The 14,820-nt window shown below is 43.9% G+C and overlaps 1 protein-coding gene across 1 annotated transcript in view; it reads left to right on the top strand.

Annotated features, from left to right (window-relative positions):
* The window catches only part of LOC111077095 (dnaJ homolog subfamily C member 16), a gene marked incomplete at its 3' end in the record, with an annotated part of 161,837 nt that overhangs the window by 77,118 nt on the left and 69,899 nt on the right, over positions 1–14,820 (top strand). Inside the window, exon 7 of the mRNA XM_041595787.1 lies at positions 9,065–9,279. Coding sequence (XP_041451721.1) covers positions 9,065–9,279 — 215 coding nt within the window. The remainder of the gene's footprint in view (positions 1–9,064; positions 9,280–14,820) is intronic.

Genomic DNA, 14,820 nt, shown 5'->3' with positions numbered 1-14,820 from the left:
TCACAATATGCCCCTTAACTCTTTTTGAGTATGGTTATAAAAATACCAAATTAAAAAAATTCTTTAAAAAAAATTAAACCATAAAAAAAACGAAGTACTACAAAAAATTGTAAATCCCGAAATCTATCAGAAAAAGTCATTTCGGCCCACAGCGGAAAGAAAAATTTCATTTTTGTCGAGTAGTGTTACCTGACACTACCATCTGGGAGGAGGACTAAATGTGGGAGCTACTAACGTAAGAGTTCTTTTATATGCCGCTGACATAGTCATTCTAGCGGACAGACCAACGTCACTACACGTTATGATCAGAAGACTGGACAGTTATTGTACATCATACTGGAAATGGAAATAATGGTGTTTCGTAGCGGCGGAAATAGAAGGATCATGCGAAAAATGGTTCTTCCAAGGACAGCCTCTGAAAGTCGACACAGAATTCAAATATCTTGGAGTCCTCTTAGCCCCCACTATGAGAAAATATACGTTCTCAAAGCCATAAGCAGAGCTATTCTTTTTTATGGTGCACAAGTATGGGAAGGCGAGACATTTGAAGAGGTTTTGAGACTGCACAGATATTTCGCATAAATAAGTCTTAAATTTCCCAACAACACACTTGACTACATTTTGGCGATCGATGCGGGCTGGAGGAGAGACACATATACAGCTTAAATCTACATCTTAGATATATATCACGAGCTCTGGACGAGTACGAAGAGACCAGATTGCCGAACATATTAGCACGCCATATGATAAAAAAGAATGTAGACTGGTATGAGCGTTTTCAAGCCGCATCTCGAAGCTGTAACCTCACTCACGAGCACAATCCCACTCACTCACAATGGAATACTACGAGTGTCAAACTACTAAGCACCTTTAAAAGAAACTTTCAGGAATGGCACACCGACATTTCTTGGTCAATTATTTGGCGGGCTTATAGTCCATAGTCCAGGAGTCTGACTATTAAGTTGGGAATGACTTTTGCAAATGGATTCTTAAAGACATGCAGCATTTCGTCGGAAAATGTCCAATTCTGCGAGAACTTAGAAGGTAGTTCCTTCAAAAACCCATGTTATAAGAAGAGGAATTACAGTAGTCAACACGAGTTTTCCTCAAGGAACAAAACAAACTTTTTCTTAAAGATTTGGGGCTTAGAAATGGTTTGATGATATTTCTGGTATTTGGTATTTGTCTGGTATTTTTTTTAAAGCTTTGTTCAGAGGTAGCGCTTCTTTTTTTCACATAACTATAGTATCTTACGTCTGGCTGTAAAGAACTTTGCTATTTTGAAAATATAACTAAAACAGCTAGAAGTTAAGCCCAAACACTTTGTGATTTCAGCTTACCGTCTGGGAAATATAAAGCATTGAAATGCAAAAATGATGATTTTTGTGCGGTATTTTTTACGAAATTTTGACTTCTGTGACCTCTATTTTTGTGTGTATAGGTGCATTATTTAGGCGTCGTTTAAGGTATTGCTCATTAAAATCTATGGAGAAACTTTGGAGCTAAAATTTGTGAATCAAACCTAAAAAATGAAAAAAATAAACAAAAAATACCTTTTGGAAGGTCCAAAAAAGGTCCAAAACAGGCCAACTACCAATTGGGAACAAATCAAACGAAAAAGGGTTGTACACTTGGTACCTGATCCTTTGTTACTGGTTACTGTTTTCTTTATTTTAAGTAGGATACCTGCTAAAGCACTGGATAAGGAAGGCGAACCTAAAAGCTGTTTTTCCAATTCTATCGGTGGGAAAAGTGAAAGATGGAGTATTTGGTCCCCAAATAAGAAAACTACTGAAATGTGATGGATTTCCAAATATTTTATCTAAGAATGAAAAAGCAGCTTCGAACTCATTCCGAATGGTAGTAACAAACTTTCTTGGAAACAGCAAGTCTAATGATTATATTAATATCGTCCAAGAGCTAATTAGGTTAGGTTAGGTTAGGTTGAGGCGGCTGTCGGGATTGTCAGAGACCCGACACACCTAGGCCGGTTTCGGCCCGTTGTGATACCGCATATACGTTCCCTTCTCCCTCGTGAGACCCTATGTTATCCATTATCCCATCCGGATGCCCTTATGAAGCCTGCGATCCGTCTGGGACTGATTGTAGACATGTCCGAAATGTCAATTAGAAAAGGAACGCCCAAGTATTGCAGTCTCCTTCTACTGAGGGTCGGACAGGAGCAGAACAGGTGTTCCACAGTCTCCTCCTCGTCTTCATCTCTACAGCTTCGACAGAAGTCGTTATATTAGCCAGTGTGCCTATTAGCCAGTGTCCCGTAAGGGAGCGTATGACTAAGCTGCACCTACTCCTACTGAGTTTGCAAAGCTCATCGGTGCGCTTCCTAATAATGTTAGGCCATGTTTGCCGAGTTATGCGACATAGTGACACGGTTTGCCATCTGTCATTTATTAATCGCTTAAAATGTTCTTTTATTTTGAGCTTGCAGGTGGCCATTGGCATACGAATATCCTCCTTATCATGGAGAAGGGGGATTGTTGTACCAGCTCTGGCCAGCTCGTCCGCTATGCAGTTGCCTTCAATGTCCTGGTGGCCCGGGACCCATATTAGGCTGATGACGAACTGATAAGCCATCTCATGAAGAGATTTGCGACAGTTTGCCACGGTAGCCGAGCTTGAGCAGCTTGGCTGTCACTATAGATATTTATATGAGTTGCCGCAGGGGCTAGTTCCTGAAGACAGCTCAAAGCTTCCTCGATCGCTATGACTTCCGCTTGGAAGACACTGCAGTGATCCGGGAGCCTGAAGGATTGTCTTATGTTCAGCTGTTCGGAGTAGATTCTCCTCCGACCTTGTTGTCCAGCTTTGAGCCATCAGTAAAGATTCGAATGGCTCCCTTTGGACCAGGTGGTCCCTCAAGCCAGATGTTTCTGTGAGGGATGATTGTTTCGAAGGGGGTATCTGTATACTCCCTCGGAACGCAGTAGTCCGTTTTTGTGGGGACGATTTTGTTTCCATTTAGGATGGACGCATGACCGGTGTGATGTGACACCCATTGGTCAGAGTCTCTAAGACGGATTGCTGCCATTTCTGCCTGCTCCTTACCTGCAAGGTCAAGGCTCTTCTGGCATAGGATAGCATTTAGCGCATCCGTTGGTGTTGTGCTTAGAGCTCCACTGATGCATAGAGCTGCAGTGCGCTGCACCTTGCCCAGTTGTTTAGTGATGGTCCCCTTCGATAGGGCAGGCCACCACACTGCGACTCCGTAGAGTAGTATTGGTCTAACTATTGCCAGGTAAATCCATTGGACTATTCTTGGGTTCATGCCCCATTTTAGCCCAATGGCTTTCTTGCAGGTGTAGAGGGCTATCGTAGCCTTCTTCACTCTGTCTTTGATGCTCAGGTTCCAGCTAAGTTTTTTGTCAGTTACCAACCCTAAGTAACTGGCACTGTCGCTGAAGGAGAGCCTGCATCCGTTTAGTATTGGGGGGTTGAGGGACGGGATTTTGTATTTGGTTGTAAACAACACAAGTTGATTCCCAGTCCACGCGACTCTGTCCATTCTGAGAGTCGCGCGAGCTTTGCGGTCATTAGATCGCAGAGTGTTTGAGGGAATTTTCCCGAGAAAATAATGGCAACGTCGTCCGCGTATGCTACCACCTTGCCCCCCCTTCCAGGTCACACAGAATCTTGGTGACTGCTATGTTCCATAGAAGGGGAGACAGGACACCAACTTGCGGGGTGCCTCTGTTGACATACCTAGACTGAGTGGACGATCCCATTGATGATGTCACTGTCCTGCATGTGAGCAATTGATCTATGAGCATCACCAAGTGACGATCCACTCCCAGGTCAGTCAGGGCCTCTGTGATGGCTCCTGGTATGACGTTGTTAAAAGCTCCCTCAATGTCTAGGAAAGCGATTAAGGAGTATTCGTTGACGTGTAGAGATTTCTCTACCGCCGAGATTACTTCATGGAGTGCCGTCTCCGTGGATTTTCCTTTTCGGTAGGCATGTTGTGCGCCAGACAGCCACTGAGGATTTATGGTTGTCCTCAGCTGCAGCCCGACTAGTCTCTCAAAGGTTTTGAGAAGAAACGACGATAGACTTATTGGTGTGAAGTCTTTTGGGGTTGTGTGTGAGGGTTTCCCTGCTTTGGGGATAAAGACTATTTTAGCCTTTAGCCAAGCTCGGGGGATTTTTCCCACTGGCAGTATCTTCCTGAAGATACTTTGCAGCCAGTTGATGGCCATGTCCCCGGCTTTTTGTAACTGAGCCGGAATGACTTGGTCCGGGCCAGGCGATTTGAAGGATTTAAAGCTGTTTACTGCCCAGCTAATATTCCGTTTTGTGAGGATGTGCACCATCGAGGTTTCCGGGCCTTCACTTGGGGTGTCTGCCGGCTCGATGGTCGTACACCCAGGAAAATGAGTGTCGAGTAGAATGTGTAGGGAGTCCTCACTAGAGTTTGTCCACGTACCATCCGTTCTCTTGAGATATCCCACCGAGGGGGATGTTTTTGACAGGATATTGCGTAGCCTTGCGGCTTCTGTCGTGTCTTCAATTTCGGAGCAAAATTTTTGCCAAGAGGCCCTTTTTGCTCTCCTTGTTTCTTTTTTGTATAGGGTTAGCTTACTTTTGTATTTTTCCCAGTGCGCTTCCTCGCTGCTGCTTTTGGCTCTGTTAAAGAGAGTCCTGCAGTCTTTCCGGAGGGTATCTATATGTTTAGACCACCAGGGGGGCTTCTTTTTCCCTCTTGGTTTGGTTGGGGGGCAAGCTGCCACGAAGGCCTTATTGCAAGCTTCCGTGAAATTGTCCACAAGACGATTAAGATCGTCTTGTGTGTCCGGGCATTTTGTGGCTAGGGGGGGAGTAATTCCTCCATTTTTGCACTATATGTATCCCAGTTGGCTTTCCTGGGATTAGTATAGTTTGTGGGTTTGGTGCTTTCGAGCGATAGGATTGTCTCGATGTACCTGTGGTCGGAGAAGGAGTGGTCCTCTAGGACTCTCCAACTTTTCATTATGTCTGACAGCTTGTGAGACAGTAGAGTGAGGTCAATAACCTCTTGACGGTTTTTTATGATGAAAGTGGGGTCATTACCCCGATTACCAATAATTAGGTTGGAGTTTAGGATGAAGCTGAAAAGTGACTCACCCCTTACATTTGTATCCGAGCTCCCCCATTGGGTGTGGTGAGCGTTGGCATCGCAGCCTATTAATAGGCTTGTATCCGACCTCTCGCTGGCTATCTTGCGAACAAGATCACTGGGAGGATCGCTTTCCTCGTGAGCCATGTAGGACGACACCAGGTTCAGGCGTGTCCCTTGTAGCTCTAGGCTAGCCGCCGTGTTGTCGCCATTGCTAAAATTGTGGAGCAGAAAGATATTTAAGTGCTTTCTTGCTAGTATGCAGGTTCTAATTTTACCTTCAGTTTGTGCTACAATCAGCTTGTAGTCCTTCGTCGCTAATCCACAGACCCTGCCTCCTACCACCCAGGGCTCTTGGATTAGGACTATGTCCCCTCCGCTTGCAGCTAAGCGGAGTATTAGGGCAACTGATGCTGCTTTACAGTGGTGGAGATTTATCTGCAGAAGCCTCAGAGACTTCGTTGGAATCATTCTCCAGCACTGTTATATCGGCGTCAGAGTCGTCGAGGATATCGTCCCGACACAGCGCCTCAAAATCGAGCATCAGCTCCGTCTCCGAGGAGTAGCTCTCCAGGGCCGGCTCCGGGTCTACTTCGGGGGCCTCGATCTCCGAGGCAACGTCCTGCTTAACTGGGTTGTTGACAGAACGCGCCTCGGCCGCTGCATCCGACTTGTAGACCATCATGGTCACCGAGCTGAACCCAAAGTTGAGCTCTCCCTTGGATGCTTCTATCGGGGCTAGCGATTCTTTGTTTAAGGCTACCACTGCCTGATTTGTGGGGCCCTTTGATGCCTCCACTTTGACCACCTTCCAATCTGAGGTTGGCAGTGTAGGGTTGCATCTCTGCAACATCGTGAGTATCCGCTCGGGCTCCTTAAAGGTGGCCGGCACCCACCTCGGTCTACTGGGCACCTCGCTCCAGTCCACAGCGACGAGCTTCGCCCCAGCGTAGACCTCTCCGATTTGCGCCACCGCAGCTTTGTATAGCTTCACGGAGCGCTCATCTTCGCAGGCCACCACTTTAATGCTTCCCTGGAACCATCCCATGTCTTTGCAGACTGTAGGTGGCCCGGGATCCTTCTCGAGAAGCTCGAAGCAGCGGTCGGCCAGTGCCGCTTCCACCCACTTCCATTGGCTTCTGTGTATTTTCCCCTCCGCGCTGCCTTTGTCGAGAACGCCTATCAGCGTCCTCTCCTTGGCAATCTGCGCGAAGGATACGTTTGGTAACACCCTCGAGCGCTTCGCGGCAGGTCCGGGCGTCTCTTGACAGCGCTGCCTCTTCGGTTGTGCGTCCACCTTCTGTGGCTCCACACTGAAGTTGGGCAACACCGTCGAGGCCCATTCCACTTTTTTCAGCCAGTCTGCTGTTGGACTGACTTCCTGGCTGGCGTTCTGCCGACGGAGTATGTGCCCAGCACTCCTCTTTTCGGCATAGCTGTATTTCCTGGTTTGGACACTGGTTGATGGCAAGCCATCACCCGCCGCTTCACCGGAAGGTTGAGCAGCCGCAATATTGCTTAGCTGCCCTACCATGGTATCCGTTTTGGGTGTTGGCTTTCCACCCATCCCAGGTTTGGGATGGGACCCACCCGGATTCATACCCGCGTCCTTTGGCCAGGCCTTTGGGCCGCTGCCTTCTCCCGCTTGGGATTTCTCCCTGCAGGCATTTGGGGAGTGCCTTTCTCGTTTTGGTTTCTTTTGTTGTCTATATTTTCGTATTTTTCCATAAAGTTCCCACGAGCTGCAGAGAAGGGGAACGGTCCACCCCGGCAGAGCTCTGCGTTACCCGGGTAAGGCATAATTAGAACAGGGGGCTGCCAAGTCCCTGAGCTCTCCGTTCACGACTGGGCTAGTTTTATACCGGGCCCCCCGCCAGGCTGACTCTTGGCACGGGTCGAGTAACACCTTAGTCCGGCCCGGTGTGAGGTGAGTGTTGGGGCTGGGATGTGGGTAGGTATTGTGTAGGGATGGGATTGTGTGAGCTACTTAATGAGAGGCGGCACCACAAGCGCATCGTCAGTGTTGCTGCGTCGCGAACACCCGCTGGCTGTCCGGGACTGCTTATTTCGGTACTCTCCCTCAGAGCCAACTTAGTTGCTACTCTTTGGGATGCCCGCTTATTCGCAGCTGACCTACCCACTAGGGTAGGCCGTTCGCTATCCGCAACCTGCGACCCGTCCGGTGGCCTCAGCTAGGCCCCCTCTGAGCCACCTCAAAGCCCAATAGGATCATCGGAAAGAGCTAATTAAGAATTATAAAAAAAATCGGGGCAATTATGTCACTGAAAGTCCTTTTCCTGCACTCCTACTTGGACTTTTTACCGACAAACCTAGGCGACGTTAGTGATGAACACGGAGAGAGATTTCATCGACAAAGAAAGAAAGCCACAAAAATTTAATTTTTTTAAGAACAAGTAGTAGAAAAGCCTTTCTGTCTTTCGGCCTGTACTGCGTCTTCGAATTCGTTGGTGTGGATATCTTCACCTGGGAGTAGCGTTGGTTGCATCGACTGCTTGTGACGAACCATGTGATCCATGGTTCGTTACCAGTTCCTTATATTTAGTTATTCGGATTAGATTCCTCTTCCAAGCGTGTTGGAGCTTCCATCCATCGGTGAAGATTCTTAGCTCCCGTCTGGGGCTGGTGGGCCTAGTTAGGCGCTCCCGCATTGGGAAAACGCAAAATGAAAATTAAACGGCTTTTTTTTTTTTACAAAAAAAAAAAGAACGAATCTTAAGTGCAAAATGAAAAAAAAAAAATAATGTCACATTGATGTATTGACATGGATTTGACACCATTACCAGTGCAATTGAGCTTAAACCAACCAAAAAAAAAAAAAAATATTGGATCTGAAAAAATTGGTCAAGGCAACAATAAATAGTGGATTGGTCCAAACAGCTGTGGCAACCCGATTTGGCTATCGACAAATCTCTGTCAAGCACTAGCGCGTGGGTACCAGCAGTAAATTTTGCGCTGAACAATAGAGGAGGAAAAAACCACACTTTTGCGAGTCGCAGCGCCTTGAAATGCAAATTGTATCAACATTGATTGACTTTGTCATTAAGATTAAGAATCTTGGGAGATCCGGGTTTCTATTACTTTTGCGGTTTTAACCAAAACGCTCCGTTTTTATTTTAGAGTGCTCCCGTTTTCGCATTTTCATTGATATATATCATTTTATTATCTTTTCTTATTAACATGATAAACTCTAACTTATTTTCCGACGTTCCGATAGTCGAATAGGGCTGTGACAGCGGTTAGCTCCAAAACGCAAATAGTTTTTTCCCTTATCAATTATTTCATATGCAAATTTGAGGTTGTTTTAAAGCAAAATTTGCACGGATAATGGTATCAAAATAATATAAATACATCAATAACTATTTATGTCCGATATTCGAAAAGTTTAGCGATATATTAATATAATAAATGCCAGAAGGAAGCGTTTCCGACCCCATTAAGTATATACATATATTCTGGATATATAAAATAAAAGCGATATAGACATGTCTGTCTGTCCATCTGTGTTCTTTCATATCACACTAAATCAAGTTTATTTAAAAAATTTTCCAAAGCCCCATTCTGCCCGCACAAAAGGCGGATATCTGTGGCATCTATATTTCTGAAGACGCAAAAAAAACTGGAAAAGCTGATTTATATAAAATGCCTATATCTATCATTATTATAGATAGAAGGAATAAATCAAGTTTCAGTGGCTACGCATCCACTTCCACGCCCTTACTTCTAAATATTCTAAAATTTTAATCAAATAGGTCGTTAGGTGGAAGGAGGATATTATTAGTGTAAAAATTAAAATTACGCAGCGCTCACGTGTTTTTTTTTTCCTTTCTTATAAGACTTAAATTAGGTTTCAATGCTTATTGTTGTTTATGTTATTGCTACTTCTTTCGCTGTCAAAAGTTATTTAATATTAATATTTACACATTTTAATTTCAGATTTGTTGACCTGACTAAAAAGAGTTCGCAATCAATAATCGATAGGTTTAAAGTAAATCCAAGCTTGGACACGCTTCTTCTATTTAATGAAGATTCTACCAGATCTATAGCCAGAATTTCATTGCCAGACATTTCAACTCAAATATTGACTAATATGATAACTCCAAATCAATTTTTAACTTTACCAAGGTTATCATCGCAAGACATGTTAGAAAGTAAGTATTGTTTAAATATTTTAAAATGTTCAGGGTTTAATATCGACTGAACAAATTATTCGTATAACTTTTCGGTTTTGAAAAGATAAATGCGGTTATCAAACTTATACTTAACCGATCACATAACACTACTCAACAAAATTGAACTTTTTATTTACGCTTCGAACCAAACTGACTTTTTCTGATAGATTTTTTAAAGAATTTTGATTTTTTATGAAAGAACTTTTTCTAAAACTAAAAAAAATTTATTTTTTGTATGCTTTTTTTTCAGAGGTATCACTTCGTTTTTTCACATAACTTAAGTATATTACATCTGGTTGTAATATTGTATGCCATTCTGAAAAGTTGAGAACTGCACCTATAGGGTAGCTGGGAAACATAAAGGTTTCAAGCAAAAATGATAATTTTTGTCTGGTATTTTTTTAAAAATGTTTGAAAACTCGAAAAAAATTAAAATTAGCGGTAAAATGTGATTTTGGTCAAACAATTTTAGCTCAACCGTTTATCCATAGCTTTTAATGCGCGATACCTTAATCGACGTACAGTGGGGCCGAAAAGAGGTGGCAAAAGTGAAATATATTTATGAGCGCTTTGAATAAAATGAATAGACGCTTTTAACCGAGAATTCCCATAATCTAGAGCTTACAGTAATATAATTTTCAAGAAAATCGATTTTATAGCTTAGTAGATTCATATGAGCACACAAAGTTGAAAATTTTTTCTTTGTGGAAAAATTTATTCAACTTTTATTGACATACTGCATCTTTCCGCTAGACTACCAAGGAATGGTTCTGTTTTTGGCTTTTATTACTAGGTGTATTCATTTATATCAATACTCCATGAAAAACTGGTCCGTTGCATATAAAATCCTAAAGAATGACTTATTTTCAAACCATATATCTTCTTGGTTGTTTGTCAACATTGACTTGACTTTACGCGACGCGACTCTACTTATATCCGTACTCAGTCAGTATATAGATTTTTGAGCAAATGATTTTTTAGAATTTTAGAATTAAAAAAATTAATTTTACATTTTACATTTTTTTGCTACATCTGTTATCTACACTACAATGTATATTCTACATCTAACATGTAGATTATACATTTACCATTTCGATTCTACATCTCCTCCGCTAGGGGTTGCTCGCGCACTGAACGCGGCAGAGTGTGCGAGCGAGAAAGAGATAGGTAGCGGGTTGGAGGGGGCGGAAGAACCAACAGAAAATTAATTTCTTCATTCTGGCTATAATTATGATCCGATCTTATTCAGATTCGGCAATCTGGTAGATATCATTTTCTACGATACTGCGTTTTTAGTATTATCGCATCTTTAAAATTGTGCCTGCCACAGATTTTCGTCCTTTGTGTGGGTGGAAGGGGGCGGGGCGAAATTTTGAAATACACTTGTAGCAGTGTGATATCACATGAGTCTGGAAACCAAATTTGGTTTCTCTAGCTCTCTGAGATCCAGGCGCTCATCGAGACGGACAGACGGACGGACGGACACGTGCTTATCACGAAAGCTGAATTGGTGCGATCGTATTATAAATAACTTTGAAAGACAAGTATGCAGACTTATTGGTCTGTACGACGAGGGCTGCGCTTTGTCTTTTCCTGGCTTAGGAATTATGACTACCCAATACATCATGTTACCCAATTCGTGTGATTGCATTGAAGAGCTGGCAGATGTGTATTATTGTATCATTTCAATGATAATTTTCGGAGTTATTAGGTAAAAAACAGGTGATTTAGGAATTCGGTTGGCCGGAATTCGATCGGTTCTTGGGGAGCTTGCAAAGTTTCACGTGTTTCACTGTTTCTATTTGAGCGCTGAGATTTCGATGGGCTCTCCACAGTGGGTGCTTTGTGCTGGTTGGTGACAATTGCTCCATGTATGGACGTTGGGCGTCTTTTTCTTCTCTTCTAAGAGCCTTGGTAAGATTTCTTGTAGCATCTTTAAGTCGTTGCTTTGAAGATGGCTATCTTTGGGACTGCCATTCACCTCACAATTTTTGCTATTCCAAAACAAGTTGCTCAATTAGCAGGTTAGTTCTGATTTGGTTGGTTTTCACAGGCATCCCTGGTGGTGAGAGCTTTTGGCTTCTGTAACGAGTACAGATTACAATGCATAAGCAGAGCAGTCGATATCTTCATCGATATTGATCTGAGGGGTTAGCTCTATGTGGGAACTCATATATATTTTGTATTTAAGCCAGTTGGTTCTATTCGTTGTGAGACTGTTAGTGTGCTCTACGAACTCCGGGCATTGAAGAAGACTTATTAGTACAAGTGAGAGATCGGATGATGGAACCGAAAGCGATTCACTTATTAGATAGCGTGGGATGTTCTTTCTCACGCGAAGGTTATCACATCCGGTATTTTTCTAGGGTCTGTTGGCCAATATGTGGGACTACCTGGGAAAACATAGTCCAGTTTTTTGCTTGCTTTGATGATCACGTTGTAAAGCTGCTTGCCTTTGGTAGTCACAAGGCAGTAGTCCCCTTCTGCAAGAAAACACTCCCCTGGAGTATTGTAAAAGTCCATGAACTGATCTTCAGTGATTGTAAAGCGGGGCGGGCAGTAAACAACGGTAATGGTAAGATTTCCATTACCCGATTATACATTTACAGATGTTGCTTGCAGATAATTTGTTGCAAGCCTTTCTGAAAATGGTGTTTTATGCGGTTTCTAATTAAAACGCCTGTTCCACCGTTTACTTTTCCATTTGTGTGATCTGTAAAATAGAATAAATAACCCCTTTTTTAAACGTTGTATTTGTTTGGGAGATGCGTTTTTGTGAGAAACATTATATCAATGTGTTTGTCATACAGGAAATGTGTTAGTTCAAGTTTGTATTGTAGAACGCCTTTAGAATTCCGAAGAGCTATTCTTAGGGAATACATTGATTATTTTGACTGTTGGGATGCAAGCATCTGAATCACTGAATCAACAAATCACATATTGGTATTGTCAGAGGTCTTATTTGCTATGGGATTCGACCTGTAAGAATTTATTATTGATTTATTTACATAGCGATCGATCTCAGTGTGTACTTGCGGTCCTCTAGCGTTATTCGTACTTTTTATACCGGTACTCGGAGAGTTACGGGGCTTATTAGATTGGAGGTAGAACTCCAAAAACTTCACGAGATCAGCATGTTGTACGTTGTAATTTTCCAAAGAATTTACCTCCCTTTTGGCCAGAGTTTTCTTGAGTAAAGCTCAGTTCTAGCTCTACTATCCCATAGGCACAGAAAGCAGCAGTTTTTTTTATAACCACCTTGCAATACCGTTAGCATGGCTACGACTGTTAAATCACGCTGGTGTTCTTTATATTTTATGTTTTCAAACAAATTTTTCATTGTTTGATATGTGTTGAGCTGTGTGTTTCAATAGCGTAGAGTTAAATCGAAAATTGTACTTTGATTAATTCACAACAAAGTTTGTTTGATTATGTTAGTTTTCTTTATTTGCCATGCAAGGCGAGTGGGAAGAGTATGGGCAAGACCCGTGGTGGACCGTGTTGAAGAGAGAACAAATGGGTTTTTGTATAAAGAGTAGTAATGGTATAGCAGGTCACTGTGCCAACCGACGATACGTTGTGTTTTTGATGATACTAGATTTCGAAGTGTCTCTGCTGCGCAGACGAGCCTCCCTCACAGCCTTCGTCGGCTGACGATTTTCGGGAAGGTGCAAATGATCAAGAGCGCAGAGTCAGGTAGGCAATGTTGTGCATAAGAGCGTTGCTCTGCTCTCTTTGCGCTGCCATGGGCCGGCGCTTAGCCGAACATTCTCCCCCCGTTGAAGAGCACGGATCTTCTACTTCCTTCTTTGGCAGCATACACAGCTTTGCGATAGCCCTCGTGGTGCTCCCAGTAGCCGTTTTGAGCTCAGCTACCCTGGAAACGTCATCTCTGCCGGCGATCAGTTTCGTCACCCTTCCCAGCGGCCACTTAAGTGGAGGCAAGTTCTCGTTCTTTACAAGGACCACGTCGCCGACACTGAGGTTAGGCTGCTCAGACCTCCATTTTGCCCTCTCCTGCAGAAGCGTGAGGTACTCCTCTCGCCAGCGGGACCAGAAAGTCTGCTGCGGGAAGTTGACCTGCCAGCGATCAAGACGATTGAAATTGAGTCCGGTCACATCTGGTTCTGCGAAGGTACGGATTGGAGCAGCGTCTAAGTCGTCGGGATGCTCTGAAATGGGAAGCAATGGCCTTGAATTTATTATGGCAGTGATATGGCACACAAGCGTTCTCAGGTCATCAAAGCACAGCAAAGAGCTGGAAGCGGAACGGTAGAAATGATGTTTGGCTGTTTTAACCGCAGCCTCCCAGAGTCCGTCAAAGTGGGGAGAGCGAGGGGGAATAAACTGCCAGTCGATATGATCCGCAACGCAAAACTCCTGAACTTCCTTCATATGCCTTTCTGCCAGAAGCAGCTTTTTCAACTCTGCCAACTCGTTCTTTGCTCCCACAAAGTTGGTTGCGTTATCGGACCAAATTTCCCTGGGCCGACCGCGAGTTAAAATGAATCGCTTTATTGCTGGCGTCGATAAATCCTGCACAAGCTCCAAGTGAACGGCCTTGGTGGCAAAGCATATGAAGAGGCATATGTAGCATTTGATGTGTGGTCTGGTCCGCACCTCACTCAGGCGGCCAATACTCATGCCAAATAAGTGCGAGCAATGACCGAGGCCCAGCGTGCAGATTCTGCTCATGGACATGTGCAATTAGAGCAGATGTGATTCGGAGTCCAAGAGTGCCCGACATGTGCGAGCGATCCAGCACGATCCCTCAGCAGAACAACTGCAGTGGCTATGAGCACAACATCCCTGCAGGAGTTCTGTGAAACCAGAGAGGCAGTTGAGGACTGTGGCTGCGCTTCAGGGTGCGGGAATGAAGAGACAACGGGTTCCGTGGGCGAGGCGTTTAAATGCAATAAAGTGTGATGTTTGCTACCACAGTGACGACATGTTGATGACTTGCAAGTGCGCAATTGATGGCCAGCTTTCAGGAAATTCAGGCAAAGACTAAGCTTTTTCACCTCAATTAGGCGAAGGGACGGCGAAAGATTCCCAAACAGCGCGCATGTATATATACTATGGCCAGCAGTATTGCAAAATAGACACTCAGTGGCTACAAATGAACTTCTAGTGTTGCTCTGTACTTTTTAAATCTTTCCCACCTGAATGCCAGGCGTATACATTGCCATAGCGTGCTCCCGATTCTCCAACTTCTGACATCTTTGCTCCAGAAAAGCGGTGAATTGTTGGCTTGTGGGTATGCTGTCTAGCGATGACGTTTCCTCCCACTTGGTTTGCGTAGCGCTGTCCACCTTCTGCAGCAGGCTGTTGTGAGGTCCCATTTCAGTCTGAGGTATGCATCAGTCAGTCCAGGGTCCGCTACAAGAAAATTTGTAGTTTGTAGGTGACTTCAGGTGTCGGGCTGGCTTGAAAAATGCAGTAGGCAAGCGAGAAATGATGATGCGAGAGTTTTTGTTTGCTGGTTTCTTGGTTTTATTCAGTATTCTTTTTCATTCACTT

The sequence above is a fragment of the Drosophila obscura genome, unplaced genomic scaffold (assembly GCF_018151105.1).
Source record: "Drosophila obscura isolate BZ-5 IFL unplaced genomic scaffold, ASM1815110v1 contig_8, whole genome shotgun sequence".
Taxonomy (NCBI): domain Eukaryota; kingdom Metazoa; phylum Arthropoda; class Insecta; order Diptera; family Drosophilidae; genus Drosophila; species Drosophila obscura.
The sequence above is the reverse complement of the archived record's forward strand: the minus strand, read 5'-3'. Positions and strand labels throughout refer to the sequence as shown.